Genomic DNA, 17,658 nt, shown 5'->3' with positions numbered 1-17,658 from the left:
GCTATGCAACCCTAGTTGTGTGAACATGGACAATTCACAATAGTGCAATATTTAATTATGATAATGCACTATTTTCCCCACAATAACCCCACCTCATTTTGCACACAGAATGGATATACTTAAGAAAATGGAGCTAAGAATGCACTGGCAATGAACAAGTTGAACTATTTCAAACCTCAAGTATTTTACCATCAAATCACACTTGTATAATTACAGAAGTGAAGAAGAATAAAGTACCTATCAACTCCATAAATTTTAAACAGCAGACATAGATCTATGCTATGAAGTATGAAACTTTATGTTTATGGAAATGTAAAAATATCACGCAGTAACTGGAGGCACCTTCAAAGTTACAAAAGTTAAACACCTCTGTTTTTTCAACATGTTAAAATAGTAGAATGATAAAAACTGAAGTAATTCTAGTATTATTGTTCAAAACTCAAACATAAGAACAAGATCAAGAACTTTAAAGCTTTTCACAAACATGCAGAAAAGATAGTTTTAAGTTGAAAAGAAAAATAGGGATGGTTTGGTACAGTACCTGACTAACTCTATTGACCTCCTCCTCTTCTTCTTCAGCTTCTTCCCCAAAGGAAAGCAGATTAAAATTTCTTTGAGAGAGAAAATAAATTTTCTAGTAAAACTTTAAATACTGTCTTATTAACATTTGATAAACTTTAACAATATTCCTTTCATATTGTATGCAATTTTTTTAACAACTTTTTGTCCTGCTAAATGTACCAATTTCAAACAACTACAACATGTTGTTTTGCAAAAAAAAGTGAATATTTAGAGAAGCATACTCTATTATATTCCTGAGACAAAACAGTCAGGATAGCTAAGCATCACCTAGAAAATAGTAAGACGGAATTTAAGAAATTCAGGCTTGACTAACTTTCACAGACTTTTAAATGCTGACAGTTCTGAAAACAGAGCAGTTGCATTTTTTCAATTTTTTTTTCCCCAACAGAGCAACATTCAAGTACCAAACAAAATTTTCAAGACATGACAGCTCCGAAAAGCATCAAATGCACACACATTCACAGAATGTAATTAAAAGAAATAATGATCCTTAATTTTTTTCCCAAAATCAATAGTTTACACTATGTTGGAACCAGTCAGTTGCTGTGGATGTGTTTATTTCTGTCCAACAGAACTGACAGCATACACACACTTTAGATCTCCTATTACTTTTCATTGCATGTTTATAACTACCAAATCTAATTCACAGAAACCGAAGTTTCCAATATCAAAATGCCTGCCTTTTGCTAAGTATTTTAGTGGGAGAGAAATGGTAGCTGATAAAATAAGTTCAAAAACCTCAAACAACTGAGCTATGACCTAGTTACTGGTACATATTAACTTGTCATCTCAGTCACAAAAGTCACATTCTTGCCCACAGGAAAGGCTTAAGCTACCCTTCACCTCTCTTTTACAACAAACTATCAGCACACATGAAACTCATGCAGCTCAGCTGATGCATAGTAACCACTTCAGTCAGAGAAACCAGATTTGCACAATCTCTTCAGAAACAGGGAAGTAGGTTTTGCTAAGATTAGAGAACATTCCTCTTTGCATTTTGGTAAAGCCTTGTGTTTCAAAAGCAGGAATAGAAAATTAACAAGCTGCAAATTAAAGGTGAAAGAAAATTAACGACCACTTATGTTGCATATATTTACTTTGTGCCTTTTACTTTGGACTTTTTAGTTTCTTCTTCTGGTTTGTCCTTCTTCAGTTTTCTATTCGGTCTCGGAACAATGTCATCAAAAGGATTAAACAAAACCTGTTAAAAAAGTAATATTTTAGACACATCTTTAATAAGTATTTTGCTATAATTAAATGATTCAATATTTTAACACAATATATAAAAAGACATGCCAAGTTTTAGAACACAGTTTTCTGAACGCTATGAAAAAAAGAATTTAAAATTTCAAATTTCAAACCAGCATATACTCACCTCACTACTTCTTATTTTGTGTGGACTGAGAGGTCTCTCTTCCTTGTCAACTTCTACTTCAGCCAGGCGCAACATGTTATATATCGTATCCCCTGTTACCTGCCAAATTTATAAAAAAGGTTTGAAAGTCCTTGCCTACAATTTTTGTTAGTTGTTCTGCAAAATGCAAAGCAATTATTATGTAAAGAATTTTGAAAATACAAATGATACAGGAAATACTGTAAGCATGTAAGGCTTCTAAAAGATAGCAAATACAATGTACAAAGGTTTGTGTTTTTTTTTTTAATTTAACAGTGTAAGTTGAAGGACTACAGGTAGCTAAACCTGCATTTTTGAGAGCGTATGCAGGGAAGATGTCAAATTCTTACTGTGAGCTGTGAAACGGGAAAATAAAAGACACCATGAAATAAAAAAATAGTTGGTTTATTTTCTTTCAAGTAAATTATGAGAGTGGTAAACTCATCTTATGTTTTTCATTTTTCTGATTCTTCTTGGATAATTAGAATTTACAAACAGAATTTTCTAAAATGTCACTAGTATGAGATGAACTGATTAATAAGACAGAGCCATAATAATATTAGTAAGATTACTCAAAGGAAGCACAACACGAAAATATAATTTAGAAGAATAGCAACAGCAATGTAGATAATTATGGGAAAAACCTATAGAAACATTCCTACCAGACACGGGAAACAAAGAGAGCAGAGACAGCTTAGAAAGCAGTGAAACAGATTTCAAATGTACGTAGCAGCAAACAACACTAAAATAGCCTTTGAATACAGAGAAACTTATAGTAGCTTCTGTCAAACTCAAACTGGGACTCTAGTCCGTGTAGCAGACCTTTCCAAAGATTGTGTGCTTGTTATTAAGTTCATCTGCACGACCCAGCGTAAAGAAAAATTGACTCCCATTATCATGGGGCCCAGCATTTGCCATAGCAACAAGACCTCTTCGATTAAATCGCAATCGTGAGTGGAACTCATCCTGGCAAAGACAGAAGAGAAAAGAACATGATTTAAGTACGTAACTATTTCTTCCACTTCTTTAACTATGGCTTATTTACATCAATATGCACTCACAGAAAATATGCTGTTAATTTTCTTTTAAATTCAGATAGTAATAAAACCAGTCTTTTGAAACTTAATGCCACAATTGTATTTAAAAGCTTCTGTTTGCAGCAGAAAAGATTATTTTTAGTTAATATTTTTTCTTCTTAGTGCCTATAATAATGCAAACAAGTGAATAATCTTCTTTCAAAAGAAACCACAAACACATAACCAACAAACACCGAAAGAAAAAAAAGAGAAACTAATATATCAATAATAGAAAGACACATCATTTAATAAAAACTCTTAAGTTCTATCTTGTTAACTTTCTCTTTTTCCAATCATTGCCTAATCAATTGTTACTCATTATTTTTGCTGGAATTTATTATCCCCCCAATAGTAAAAAAATACAAAGCATTTCTAAAAGTAACTGCATTTCATATATTTCTTGTAAAACTGTCATTCTTGTTAACCACTGTATTTAGAGGAAAAATCCTAATTCATGTAAAATAACTGGAAGCTTGATAAAAGCTTGTAATAGTACAGTATTACAAAAATCCACAGGAAGAACATTTTCTGGACCTTAAGAAGACAGAATAGGACTATTTTCAAAGCAAAGTGAAAGCGATGAGTAATATATTAATACCATGGTAGTATCACAATTCTAAACACTGCAAGATTGAGATACCATTAATTTTAAGCAGTGATGTTACTACAATATTGGTAATATTTGTTTTGTTCTGCTCAAGTACCAACCTCTCCCACAAACTTCACGTTTGTATTATATGCATGAGTCTACTCGAGCAGCAGGGAGACAGAGGGCCCAGAGACAGGCTATGCAGCTTGAGTCACGAGTTAAAGATGCCTGTCTCATCTGAAATAAAACAATCAGGCAAAACAGAACACAGCTGCTGTGCATGTGTAGCTTCACTCAGGATCTGAGCCTCCTGGTTAAGAGATGAGCCATGCCGGTATCAATAATACCAATGAACACATATACAACTTCAGAGACCTTTGCTAAATGAGATACAATGTGCATAAACAATGTACAATTCTGCATCTGAGTTTGCCACATACCAACATCTACTCTTCACTCTTCCCTCTCCCTATGTTTCCTCACGAAGTTAATGCTAATAAGGTTATACATTTATCATAATATCAGAACAGCTAGATTTAAGAACTCTCAAATCAAAAAGACATATTCAAAATTACTGAAGCCACATGTGAAAGCAATTACTGTACATATATAATGTTGCATTTCTAATACAAGGCTTGTCTTCTCACAACCTAACACAGTAGGAAGAACAACTGATAGAGAATAACCAAAAATTAATGCATAAGGTATACAGATATGTACCTTGAAGGGAGCTCCATAGATTGAATCTCCACCTGATCCAGTACCAGTGGGATCACCTCCCTGCACTATAAAGCCAGGCACTACTCTGTGAAATATTGTGTTATTGTAATATTCTAAACAAAAAAAAAGAAAAATAAGATGTTATTAAATACATGTAAGTGGTCTCAAAATCAAACTTTCATATAGATTATGCAGAGATGTCCAGAGACTGAAATTCCAGAAAGCAAGTACTGTAACTGGATTCTGCTGTTTCCACTGGGTTCCCTCCTCTTCCACCGTCTTGCTCAGAGTGACTGTATCTGAGCTACAAAGTATTGCTGATGACATTTATGAAAAAAAAGTGGTGTCATATGTTTCTGTTGCAAAAGACACTGCACATCACCACCAAGACAACATTGGTGAATTATTTTCTTTTCAGCTTTTAAGTTTTACCACTGGAATGATAACTACCAATATACATCAATTTAAAAGGAGAGCTAAAACTACTGTTCTCTGTCCCAGCCAACATCTCACATACATCACTAGCCATATCCATACAGCAAATGACTAGCATTTTCACTCACCAGCATGGAACACAGGTGTCACCCCTTTCACCACCTACACTGTACCCAAACTGATCATTTTCACAGAATGAAATACATGGTACATTTTGGTGCCTAAGTTATCTTATTTTATCTGTCTATTAGATAAGGGTTATGAGATCATAAGAAAACAGAAGGAATGAAAACTTAGCTTTACTTGACATAGCTTTCCAGTTGATTTTTTTTTTTAAATAAATAAAAATAAATCTGCAGCATGCTGCAAGACAAAGCACGATCTGCAAATATTGCAGCATAGCTAGATATATTCATGGATGGTTATATGCTAGGATATTCACAACAGAAATACTCTAACTTATTACACAAAGCATAGGATCCTACACAGCAGTCAGACAGATTCAGAAAAGAAATAAAGCCCAGTTCTTTAACAGTGAGGATAACTGAACTCTTGGGACTTAGAAAGGGCTAAGAAATTGATTTACCATTGCAAAAAATCTCCACATCTCCACATTAGGTGTAAGAACATGGAGCAGGCTGGATCTGTGCTGGAGGCACAAATCCTAGACTGCTATTTTTCCGTAACAGAGGAGGGCTAAAAGAACTCCTAATGACTCTGTAATGCATAAAGGGGATAATAGCAGCAGCTAGAAAACACATAAAGGCACTAGGTCCTTCACAAATGCCTGTCACAGTTTTGCCAATAGGGAGCTTTTCATTCTGGTACCCAGTACTTCAGTGAAAAGCATTACAGAGCTTTCATTGACAAAAAACTACAGCAAATGAAGCATTAGAAGCACTCATGAAAAAAATTAAAAGGTAGTAAAGATGGTGATACAGAAATGAGAATTTTGGAGGATGTCCAATATTGCATCATTGCCATTTTATATATACATTAAAGAAGTAGCTATACTTTGTACAGACTTGCTGAGAATAAGTCTTCCCAAGCTTCTGACATACAACTTTTCAGTAATACCATGTCACCTGCTACATTTGAGAAAACCAATAAAATTTTTACTTTTTTTCCACTGGGTTCCTTAATAACCTTGAAAAACATTGTCTGAATGTTAGTTAATATCATCTAAATACAAATAAATTCGTTAACATATTAAAGTTAAAACATAAAATCTCTATTTTACAAAAAAGGCACAGAGATTGCATATGAAGTAATTTCAACAACTCCTATCCCATTCAGTCATTACCTTCCATACAAAGCTGGATGAAATTTCGACATGCTTTTGGTGCTTCTTTTGACCATAATTCTATATCTATATCTCCTGCTGTTGTTCTCAGCAAAACCTATAAAAATATAGATAAATACACCATTAGTTTTATTGTAACTTAGTCACTGATCAAAGAATATCATTGCTGAGTTAAAAAAATACTTTTGTATTCATTATATTAGCAACAGTAGTAGACATTAAGATGTGTCAGGTGATACTGTGGTGACTACTGTTAGTTCTAGATAGTATTGCCAGAACTTAAGATACAGTTTTGAACCAATATGTATAATATGGCTTCAAGGCCAACGACCTGGTGCCTGACACATGATAAAAACTTAAATACCCTTTATCATTATTATCATTATTATTATTATCATTTAACATTAAATTTAGTGAGAGATCATGATAAAATTAAGAACCCAAGATATAGTCAAGAACAGAGGAAACGAAATGAAACACTTCAAGGACTGCTCTGTGTTATGCATCCACACAGCACACGTCATGCTTTGAGTCAGGTAATGTCTTTCAGGGCTATATCACCTCAAACTAACTCTAACCAAACCAGCACCACAACACGGAAACCACCACCAGACACATACAGCGCATATTCTTCCCACCTGTCGTCGTCGTCGTCCCTCCCAACATACAATTTCTTCACACCCCCTCAATCAAAAGCGACCGCAGTGCGCACACCCCCACACACCGCCCCCCGCTGAGCACGCAACCCCCCACGCACGGACCGCGGCCTCCTCAGCCGCGCTCCCCACGCACCCCCCTCGCCTGCAAAGCCCGCACGGAGCGCAGCTTCCTCGCCCGCACCCCCGAGGAGCGCACCCCCCGCAGCAGCAGCAGCAGCCGCACCCCCCGCAGCAGCAGCGGCCTCCCGCCCGCACCCCCCGCAGCAGCAGCAGCAGCCGCCCCCCGCCCGCACCCCCCGCAGCAGCAGCAGCCGCCCCCCGCCCGCACACCGCACACAGCCGCTCACCTACGCGGCAGCACAGCTCCCCTCCACCCGACGGCCTGGCCTGGCCTGCCCTGCCCCTCGCCCGCCGCAGCCCCTGCCCCCGCCGAGCCTCACCTTGCCGTTGGTGGGGGGCTCCTGGATGTAGATGTTGCTCATGGTCGGGAAAGGAGCGTCCCGGCAGGCGACCAACCGCCTGGGCTCAAGCCTCGGCTACGCTCGCCTCTAACGCTTCCTACCACCCCGAACCTCCCGCCATCTTGGGCGCCTCTATGCAGCCCAAGGAGGTGGGGGGGAGGTTGCCGAAGCCAGGAGAAAGGACGAAGGGACGAGTCCCCAGTCGGAGCCTCTACGGGAGTCACTGAGTAACAAAATCCTTTCATAAGGACCTGGAGGCTTACTCCAGACACCTGCAGTCCTTCCCCGTAGCTCCCGCCCGGTACTGAGGTCCCCCGTCCTCCCTGTGAGTGGCACGGCCCGAGAGTGCGCCGGGGAAAGTCTTCCGGTGGGGAGAGGTGCCGCTGCAAGCCCCGGCCGGGCCGGCGAGGAGCGCGGCGGGAGGCGCCATGGCTCTGCCCGGTAAGGGGCTCCCGGCCGGGCCTGCGGGGAGAGAAAGGGCAATAGCCGGCCGGCCCCAGGGCCGGCATGTTGGGAAGGGGAAATAAGCGGCGGGTCGATGGCAAATTACGCGGGAGGGCGCGCGACTACGCGTCGCCGTGGGAAGTGGGAGGCGGTGAGGGCGGCGGGGTAGCCCGTCTCCCGGAGGCCGCGGCCGCTGCCGCTGCCGGTGGAGAAACCCCGCTCCGGTCTGCACAGCCGGTTGTCTAAACCAGCTGGCGTTGGGGCAGCGGGAGGGAGGGAGGGAGCCGGGCCGGGCCGGGGCGGGGGGTGCGGGGAGCTCAGGCCAGCCGCTGATGAGCGCAGCCGTGCAGTCGCTTCCTTCTAGGCCTGCGGGGCCTCTCCCCAGGGTTTGGGTGAGTGATGGCCAAGTGCTACGCTCCTGCCGTCTGTTAGCGTAAGCCACCTTCCTTAAAGTGAGGTCCAGAAGTGGTTGTTGTCAGGCTTGGTTTTCGTCCTCGTCTTTTGTTCTGGATTAACAGTTGTGTCCCACTGGATTATTGTTTAAAGAGTCCCGCTGGGAATGATGGTGAGACAGGACAGGCAGATATGCTTGCGCTGTTTGCAAGGTATTTAAATCTATGTTAGCCAAACATATAGCCGTTGCTTCATGATTTTTTCTTGATCCTGAGACATGAGGAGTGTTTGGTTGGAGAACAGCTGAACAAGCCTGAGCTTTGGTAAGCTTTTTCTCTTAAGAAAAGAGAAGACCTTGATAAACTTGCTCCTATTCTGGAAGGGGTTCTTGAGGAAGACATCTCATGCTTGTGCTCAAAGCTTTCCAAAGCTTTTTATGCAACCTTATGCTCCACTGAATGAATAAGGTCCTTAGTGATGGTTGCTGCTGTGTTGGTTGATCATTTTTTTGAGGATTAACACCTGGGAAGAAGGGAGTGAGAAAAGGAAGCTTCTAATAACTTGTTTGTTTTTAATTGTATAAAACTTTATCTAGTCTAAACCCCTGCTTCTAACATTACTATTTAAAGCCAAAAATAATAATAAAATTTCAGTCTCAGGAATTTGGTGGGAGTAGTTGGTGACAATATTCTTGTCATCTGCTGGGTGTTTCTGTTGGAAATCCTGACAAATGGCACCTGCACATACTACAGGAGGTTCTGTGGTGAGTGCATTGATTGTACTGACCTCCCTTGCACGGAATACCAAATCTTTCTTTACCTACAGGCCAGTTATGCAGTAGGGCTGAAATTTACTGAGTATTTTGGAAAGCTGAGACAAAGTAGGTAGCTTGGGTGGTCTTGCTTTCTAGTCCCAAGGTGCAGTGAACAAGCAGACGCTGTTTTGAAAGTATTTCTTTGACGTGACATTGCAAGACACAGGTATACTTTCGTTCCTTGCTTCTTGGCACTTTCTTCCATATTCCCTACCTCCTTATCTCTCATGGGTTTCCCTCAAAAGATAGTCATAAAACAGGTGCCTAAACACTGCTGAGTTTATAGACCTCTAAGGGGATATATAATACTAAGGTTTTGGGATCCACAGAAAACTATATGTCATAATGGAATGTATGTATCTTTATTACTGAGCTTTCCAGTACTCTTTAGGGCATAGCCTAGTGAGTTGTCCAAATTTCGAAGTTATTTTTTCAGCCTGGGGTTTGCAGGTTTCTCTGTTATTTTGAGTAGAATTTTCTGAAGACAATGCTTGGCTCAGTAAATCAAAGTTTAAATTCATGGAGCCGATGTACCCCCTTTCTGGTTCTCTAATTTCTGTCAGGGATTTCTTGTTATGTTTGCTTAATTACTTATTTAAATAAATGACCTAGTTATTCAGAAAAATGTATATAACTCTTTAAGTCACTGGATTTTTCATACTCTATTCAGTTCGAGGATAGAAGGGCACCCTTTGACTTTGGAAATTCATTTGTGACTTTCATTATGAATAGGCTCAGACGATTAAAAATAAGACTGATCTCTTTTGGGGGAGGGCGGGATCTCTGGGGTTTCTCTTCTTCTGAGTCATATCCTACTATGTCTATTTAACTTAACTGTGGGCTCAGATGGGAAAATCACACACTTCCTATACCTAAAATTTGCACTATTCTGGTCCTTCTTCCTGCGTAGCATCTATGGACTTTTCTGTTACTCTCTTCACTTTAATTCATATTTGCTTTCTTGCACCCGTTAATTCTTTGTATTTGGTGCCATGTTGCCTGGATTCAGAATCATTTAACAATTTGTTTATCTCTGGTTTTGTTTTTTTTTTAATTGCCTTTTTAAGACAGTTCTTGTAATTAAAATATAAAGTACTTCAGAGTTTCCAGTGAATGTCAACATCTATGCGCTGCTAGAATTTGTAAGTACACGCGTAGTGCACAGTTATGGATCACTGGAATGTCAGATAGCTATTACCGTGTTCATCCTGTAACTAAACAAATGCATAAGCTTTCAGAGAGGTGGAATAATTATTCACATTATAATGGAAAGGGAATAATAAATAAAATGAGGATTTGGCAATAAGCTATGTGAAATTAAATGATCCGTAGCAGTTTATACTAGCTAAATTTGTTCTGATAGATTACTGCACAGAAAAATGACCTTACAAATGCACTGTTTTGCTTTTCCTCAAGTTTTTTTAAGAGATCTTAGTGTACTTGATACTCTGAGGAGTGATCGCTCCTGTCTGTGTTTTGACATTATCAAGCCAGATTTAAAAGAAACTTGAGAGTTCTGTTTAGCAACACCTAATTGATGAAATTTTCTCTTTCAGGTGGCAATAAGGATAACATCAGAGCAGGATGCAAGAAGTGCGGCTACCGTAAGTCTGTAGTAAGCAATATGAAGTTACAGTGTTTTTTGCAATTTATGATGTTGGAACTGCGTTTTGAGGAGAGGGAAAAATTAATAAAGAAGTGTTCTCCCTTGTTGCCCAGACATTTGTCAGTTTAAATTACCATATTTTTATTTATTTATTTATTTTCTATTCATTCTCTGGCTCCTCACCCCTATTGGTGCTTTTGAAAACCCTTGAGTTTCTCAGGAAAAAAAAAAGTATGCTATTGTATTCACATACACTACGTTTGCAATGCAATTACTTGAGAAACTCTGAATTGAAAGCATGGCCTTTGATATCTACTGAGATTTGCATTTGTGCTTCTTCTGATTCTCACTGCAAACTCAGGCAGGAAGTTCAGCTCAAGTTAAGTCCAATCTGTTTTAAAAGAAAAAATAATTTTAAATCTCTATGACCTTCTACACTAAGAAAACATACTTCGTGCATTCTATGTTTCAAGAAACAGTTAATTTTGTTACTTACAAGTTCTGTTGTTAACATTTAGCTCATGCTTTGCATTATGCTCTGATCATATAAGCATGTCTGTGGCTACTTCTCTCTGATGAATGGAGGCAGGTCTTAGTGAAGATTTTAATTTGTTAACCACTTGATACAAAAATTCACGGATGCTTCTCCTCACAGTCCAAATCTCCCCAAGGGAGAAACAGAGTATTCAGAGAGTCCCTGAAATGAAACTCAATAGCAACGAAGCTACTATTAAGCAGGTATTGTTTATTGCAGCGCTGGGCAGCACTGGGGATTCTCCACCATAAGTGCTCCACCGATTTGGTAGACTTTCAGAGATTTTATACTACAAAGTCATACATATTCACAGGATTACTGAGAATTCATTTACATAAACATGAGATTTCCTGGAATTTATTAACATATGCAAATGTACGATCCACATGCACAGTCGTCTCCCATGGTGGTCTTCAAGTGGTCTTTGGGGATCTTCAGATGAAGGCTCGTAGTCTTCTTCACTGTGTTCGCTGATTGAGCTTTGCTTCTGCGCAAACTCAGTTCTAGGATCATGTAAACGGTGTCCTTCAAGGCTGTTGTCATTCTGTTGTGACTTCCTATCTTCTGTGCATTTGTTCTCCCAAGGCCCAGTTGTCTGAGATGGGATTATCCCGGAGCCCCCTTATCTGACAACCATTCTAACTACTTCCTAAATCACAAAGGCCTTTCTTTTGTTTAGTGAAATGACTAAGATATTTAAAATATCCTCCTTGCCCCTAGGCTTTAATTCTTTCAGGAGGCATTTTGATGCAGTGGCTTTGTCTGTCTTGGCTTTAACCCTTTCACACTAACTCTTATTTTTAGAACAATGGAGGCACGGACACTGTTTTGCAGTAAATTGTGTTGAACTTTTAACAAAGTGATTTAATCTATTTTTTTAATGAGTGTTAATGTGGGGTCAAGGGAAAAAAAAACCTTCTTCATTCTTTCACTGTAGACTTTGCCTCCAACAAATTTTGTCAATGAATTGCTTTGTGTATCTGTTCTTCCAAAGGAACATGTATATCAGTATAGATTTAGGGCTTCATTTCTACATACAGTAAGTATCAGAAGCTTTCTGGAAGAGAAGAAAACTTGTAGTCAAATCACACAACCTGTATTTATGTTCCTAAAAGCTCTGTCTTCAAGATATAGGTATTTTGATATGAAGAAGATGAGTTTATTTCAATTGCTACTTGAATCCCTTTGTCTTTAACTTAGTTTCTCCCAAACCATATCTTCAATTTGTTTTATTTCTCTTTATTATTCCAATAGGTGTATGCAGCACAAGATTTCTAACTCTGGTCATGATTACTGAGATATAACTTAGAAAACTAAAAATACTAGTCAAGTAGTAGCTTAGTCAGTATTAGATACTGGTTGCTAAAGATTATGTCTCATAAGTGAATAGGATTCTTCTGTTTCACTAGAGGGAGACAAAAAGCAATATAACACACTTGCTGTCATTTTTTTAAATATTTCACTTCATGCTTTTAGGTAATTTCTTTAGGAGGGATCTGAGATCGTTAAAAAAACAGAAAGTAAACGTTGGACAAAATCTTTAAATTAACAGAAATAAGAGAGAGGTCATAAAGCACTATTAAATGGAATAACATTGCACAACCTGTCAAAATTCTTTGAGGCTTTTTCAAAGTAAGGCTTCTCCCTCCTCGTTCACAGGTTGCAGCCTAGCCTTTTTTCACTTCTCAAAACTGAATAATACTAAAATGGGTGTTCGTTAGTTTCTGGGTTTTGGTTTGGTTTTTTTTTTTTGTAAATTGTAATTTTTCTTTCTCAATTATTTGTTTTGTTCAGCTGGTCATCTGACATTTGAATGTCGAAACTTCCTCCGAGTAGATCCTCAAAGAGATATTGTTTTAGATGTTAGCAGCACTAGCAGTGAAGACAGTGAGGAAGAAGAACTACAGAGATTGCAAGCTATGCGTGAAAAAAAGAGTAAGGTGGTTTTTTTTCTTAAATAATAAATTGGATAATGGTCTTCTGAAGTACTGAACTCTCATTTTATCCTTTTTGATAACTACTGTTAGTTCTTTTAGCCTATGCTTTAAAAGTAGGTCTTTTACTTAATGTGTTCAGACTTCAGAGATTTGATACACCCACATCTTTTTTTATTAATTCCTGTCATAGGAAATTAATAATATACCCATTTGGAACATCTTAGAAAGGGCTCCTAAATACAAAAGATTTTAATGCTGTTACTAAGAAGCTGCTTAGGAGAAAATGACATGGATGTTCTGAGTTAATCTTTTGATTATGGCATGTAGTTTAAACATCTTAAACTTGATACTAACCATTAAAACTAATGACAAATATGACAGCTGAATTTCTCTCCAGTCTCTAAGTAGTGTTTTGACTGAAACAGCTAGTGAATTGAATTTCAACGTTCATATTTGGAGAAGTACTGTTCTCTATTTGGAAGGTCTGAGCATCAGCTGTTTGTCAGAGAGAGAATAGATGGGTTATTTAGCAGATACTTGAGTTCATTTGAATTTGGATTCCAAAGAGGCTGTTCCCCTAAGTAAGAAGGGGAGATTGTTCTACCATACCATGTTTTAAATGAATGAATGTTCTTCCCCTCTGCTCCTTGAAACGTCATGTTTTGTTCTGTTCTCTCACATTCCAGACTCGACATTCAGTTCCTACTAAAGATGCTATTTAGGAATGAGAAGGGATAGATAGAACCCTGCAATTTGCTGGAACACTTGAAAAGAAACGGATAGCCTGCTTGTCAGGAGTGCTGAATTGGTACTGCAACAGTCCTTTCTCGGAACAAGTCTCTTTGGAAAAACTTGTTCCCACTTATTATGCACTTCGGAATGTAAGGGGTTTTTTTGGCCCTAAACAGATCAAAGATGGATATCTGCAGGAAAAACAGCTGTTTACTTGATTTTGTAATATCCTTGTTTATTATATGTTCTTTCTGAAACTGTGGCTACTGTGTCTACTGTAAGGAGATATGAATCTTCAACTGTCAATAATCTAGGCAGGATTTTGCTGTTTTCAAGTGGCCTTCTTAAGATTTTTGCACTGTTTGCACTTAGATTTTTGCACCATTTTCTTAAAAAAATACTGAGTGCTTGTTCACAACATTCTTGTTTGTCATTTTTAATTGCTCCAAAACTAATTTGCTTTTTGTAACTCATACTGAATTCTTTCAAATTTTGCTCCAGAACATACAGACCAGTAATTTCCATTTGTGGTAGCAAATGAATAACTGCACTAGCATGCAGACTCTATGGAAAGTTATTTTTATGATAGAAATAAGATGAAATGCTCAAAATTAGCTATCTGTTTTAAAGATAAATTGTAAAGCCAGTATTTTTCTGTTAGCTGACATTGTAATGTATTTATGTAATGGATTTGCATTTTGGAGAATTCGAAAATACTTCTTGAACTGGTATAGAAAAGTCTAAGGTCAGAAATTTCATCCAGTGTGATAAAAAAATTACTTGTAAGTGAAAAGCGAAGATACTATACAATACTATACAGTGTTAGGGCAGGAAACAAATGTGACCAGGTGAGGGGTGACTCTTCTGCCAATTTTTTGTAGACAGTGTATTGACAGTTAACTCAAATTTATCTTAGTTATGGCATAGCTATTTGTGAAGTGTGAAATGAGGATGTGTGAAAGTAATTCAGGTAAGCCTAAGGGAGTATCCTTTTTTTTGTACGATCTAGTTAAATGACCTGTTTTCAGACTTAGGCAAGTCTTTTAAAATAGAGAAGAATGGATATGAAAACCTAAAGCTGATGTAAACATAGAGGGAAAGTCACAATTTTTTGCTACGTTTTACAGGCCTGCCTTCATTCTTAGTGCTCAGATCAAAGTCACTACAATGTAAGTTGTATAAAAAGTTCTGCTACTTTGCAAAATATTTCTGAAATTACTATACTAGACCAGAATTTGGAGGAAGAAAAAACTTTTAACAAGAATTTTGCAGTAACTTTACATTGCTATTGAAGCCACTTTTTTAACGCTCTTCTTAATTCAGACAAATGTTTTGTAAACTGTAACTTTTTATCCATAGATTTAAATGAGGAGGAAGAAAAAAAGAAACAAAAAAGAAAAAGCAAAGAAAAAACAAAATTAAAGAGACCAAGGAAAAGGTAACTCTATCACACACCTATTTTAATTTCAAAACAGAACTTTAGAAATATTTCTGATGTTTGGGTTGTTTCTCAGAAAACATTGCTTCTTTTGATGCAACTTTATTTTCAAGTACATCTTTGGTTTGAAAAGCTTCCTGTTTCCCAGTGAGAACTTGTTTGTTCTTTGAGTAATGGTAGAGTCAGAGGCTTTCTGCTGTGGGGTTAGGACCATGGAAGTCTAGAAAGCTCTAGTAAGCTGGAGGTCTGAGAAAGCAATGCTCCCTCTGACTATCCAACACAGAGGCAAGATGTGGTGGGAAAAGAACAAGGAGTCAGGAGAATTATGGGGTTGGTCCCCAGCGTAGCTCACATGGAGAAGCCTCCCTGCTCTTCAGAGACCCTAAGATTCCCTGCGTGCACACACGCGTGTGTAGACACACACGCACATGCTCTGCATAACATGTAACTATCAAAAGGAAAACTTCTGTAGTTTTACTTAGCATGTGTTGAGTTTTAATATTCCTGTTGTTGTAGAAGCCTAAAAAAAGTGTTACTCCAGTTTCAAAGGAAAATGTCATAATACCCAAATTGTGAATCTTGAGTTTTGGCCTGCTGACTGTTTTTTTTTTTTAGATGAGACTATAGACTGGTTAGTCATTAGGACTGCCAATGAGACAATATCCCAGGAACTCCACTGAGAGCTAGTAAATGTAAAATGTACTTGGAGGCCGCAATAAGATTTTTTCAGAAATAAAGAAACAGGATTTAACACTGGTTATATTGGCATTTTTCGCCTTCCTTATTTACCTAGTGTAGCTCTAGCTTACACCTATGAAGACAGTAGAAAAGAGTCAGTCTGCTGGCTGTAGTCTTTACATGCAAGTGGTCAATAGGTAATCGTGTAAACAATAGCACAAAACTGCACTCTTGAGTATAATAATTGTGACTTTTCTTTTATTGTCATCTTAATTCTTGTATGTTTGCAATCACTCATCACTGCTGGTTAGAAACCAATATTATGAGCTGCAAGAGTATCCAGATTTGTCATACCCGTTTCTCTTAGATTTTTGCATAAGAGAAATACATTAAGATTTGTCTGAAGGCATTACTGTAGCATTGTTATTGATCATGTGATTTTAAAAGCTAGAAGCTCTTACTGTCATGCTTTCAGTTTTCTGTTGTATACTGTTTCTGTGTACTCTTAGTCTTTTTCTTATGGAAGGTTGAAAAACACACAACTTGCCTATTCCACTGTTAATTAATCTGTATTATAAACATACTGCTTTTCTGGCAGTATTAGAATATGTCTAATTAGAAAAGTCATCGTTGTTGAACGTGCAGACTGAGATATCATAAGCTTTCCAGTGGATGCTGCTGTACGAATTCTACACCAAATTTGATTTCTGACATTATATAAATACTGAAATTTAAAAAAACCCACATCGTTCTTGTGGCATTTTCCTTCTTTAATTACATATCAATCTGTATATATATTTTTTTTTTGTTTTACTAGATCTTCCTCATCAAGTGCAGCTGAAGAGGATGGGCCAAAGTCAAAAAAACAAAAATCACACAAAAAAGAAAGGGAAAAGGAAAAAAAGAATAAATCTAAGAAAGGAAAACATCATAAAAAGGAGAAAAAGAAGAGACGAAAGGAAAAAAGTTCATCTTCTGATAGTTCAGACAGTTCTAGTAGTGACTGAGGTGCTGGCTTATTTTTGCATTCACTTCTGCAGAAAATACCATTTTCCCTTCAAATCAAATTTATTTATGCTTTGCAATGCTGTTGTTTTAAAATGATATATATATATTTTTAAGAAATCTATTTGCAAGTATCAGTGCTTCAAATTATTAAATGGACCATTTGGGAAAAAATCTGCTCTTCTATTTCAGGTTTATTAGTACTACACCATACAAGTTTAACTAGTTCTTTACTCTTCTTCTTAGTTCAGTTGTGATTAGTTGTGTTTGGAATCCTTTACACTAGGATATGGTAAACTTCAGTTTGCAAGTCTTTGTGTAGAAAGATTTGGACTTAAATATGTTTAATGTCAGAATGGTTAAATCAAATTTGGAAATTCAAGTGAGATTTTCTATTATGTTATCCTTTAAATAAATTATGTTTTGTGTAACATTTTCTACTTACATACATTAATCAGTAAGTGCAAATATGAAATAGTGTTAGGGTCCGGCAAAGGGAAAGAATAGGCAATGAGAAGCTAACAAAGATTGCTCCTTCAAAATGATCTTCTAAAATTGATCTAGTCATAGACTGTGAAACACAATTACACATTCTTTTGGCGGGATTGCTGTGAGCAAGCTGAAAACAAACAAAAGCTGTTAAGTTTTCGAAGTCCTTCTTTCCTGCCTAGGTTTTCTTCTTTTACAATTACAGCTATTTCATCTTTGACATAGATATAAAGTGCCACTTCCTAACACTAGATGACTGTCCAGCAAGATCGTTTACAAAGTTCTAAGAACCATGTTAATACAGTATGTAGTGATTAATGCCTACATGAACCAAACCAGGAAATTCAAAGACTGACAATTGACAAGAAT

General features: G+C 37.6%; 2 protein-coding genes across 3 annotated transcripts in view; one reads left to right on the top strand and one right to left on the bottom strand.

The window, feature by feature from the left end:
* CWC27 (CWC27 spliceosome associated cyclophilin) overlaps positions 1 to 7,542 on the bottom strand; it is a 123,217-nt gene extending 115,675 nt beyond the window's left edge. The window contains exons 1-7 of the mRNA XM_082337513.1: positions 7,198 to 7,542; positions 6,099 to 6,195; positions 4,361 to 4,473; positions 2,798 to 2,941; positions 1,958 to 2,056; positions 1,680 to 1,783; positions 542 to 611 (exon numbers count right to left, since the gene is read on the bottom strand). Of these exons, the coding sequence (XP_082193639.1) occupies positions 542 to 611; positions 1,680 to 1,783; positions 1,958 to 2,056; positions 2,798 to 2,941; positions 4,361 to 4,473; positions 6,099 to 6,195; positions 7,198 to 7,239 (669 nt within the window). The 5' untranslated portion in view covers positions 7,240 to 7,542. The remainder of the gene's footprint in view (positions 1 to 541; positions 612 to 1,679; positions 1,784 to 1,957; positions 2,057 to 2,797; positions 2,942 to 4,360; positions 4,474 to 6,098; positions 6,196 to 7,197) is intronic.
* Positions 7,543 to 7,557: 15 nt separating this feature from the next.
* SREK1IP1 (SREK1 interacting protein 1) lies at positions 7,558 to 17,231 on the top strand. Of its 2 annotated transcripts, XM_082337514.1 has the most exons (6): positions 7,558 to 7,659; positions 10,426 to 10,473; positions 12,805 to 12,945; positions 14,807 to 14,848; positions 15,039 to 15,117; positions 16,613 to 17,231. In XM_082337514.1, the coding sequence occupies exons 1-6, from the start codon at positions 7,647 to 7,649 to the stop codon at positions 16,800 to 16,802; spliced, it is 513 nt and encodes a 170-aa protein (XP_082193640.1). In that variant the 5' UTR covers positions 7,558 to 7,646; the 3' UTR covers positions 16,803 to 17,231. The 2 variants fall into 2 exon arrangements, with proteins under 2 accessions (XP_082193640.1, XP_082193641.1); XM_082337515.1 differs by lacking the exon at positions 14,807 to 14,848 and having other exon boundaries at positions 7,563 to 7,659.
* The last annotated feature ends 427 nt before the right edge of the window (positions 17,232 to 17,658 follow it).

Source organism: Platalea leucorodia, assembly GCF_965183815.1.
Source record: "Platalea leucorodia genome assembly, chromosome: Z".
Taxonomy (NCBI): domain Eukaryota; kingdom Metazoa; phylum Chordata; class Aves; order Pelecaniformes; family Threskiornithidae; genus Platalea; species Platalea leucorodia.
Note: the sequence above shows the minus strand (reverse complement) of the source record. Positions and strands in the feature narration are given on the sequence as shown.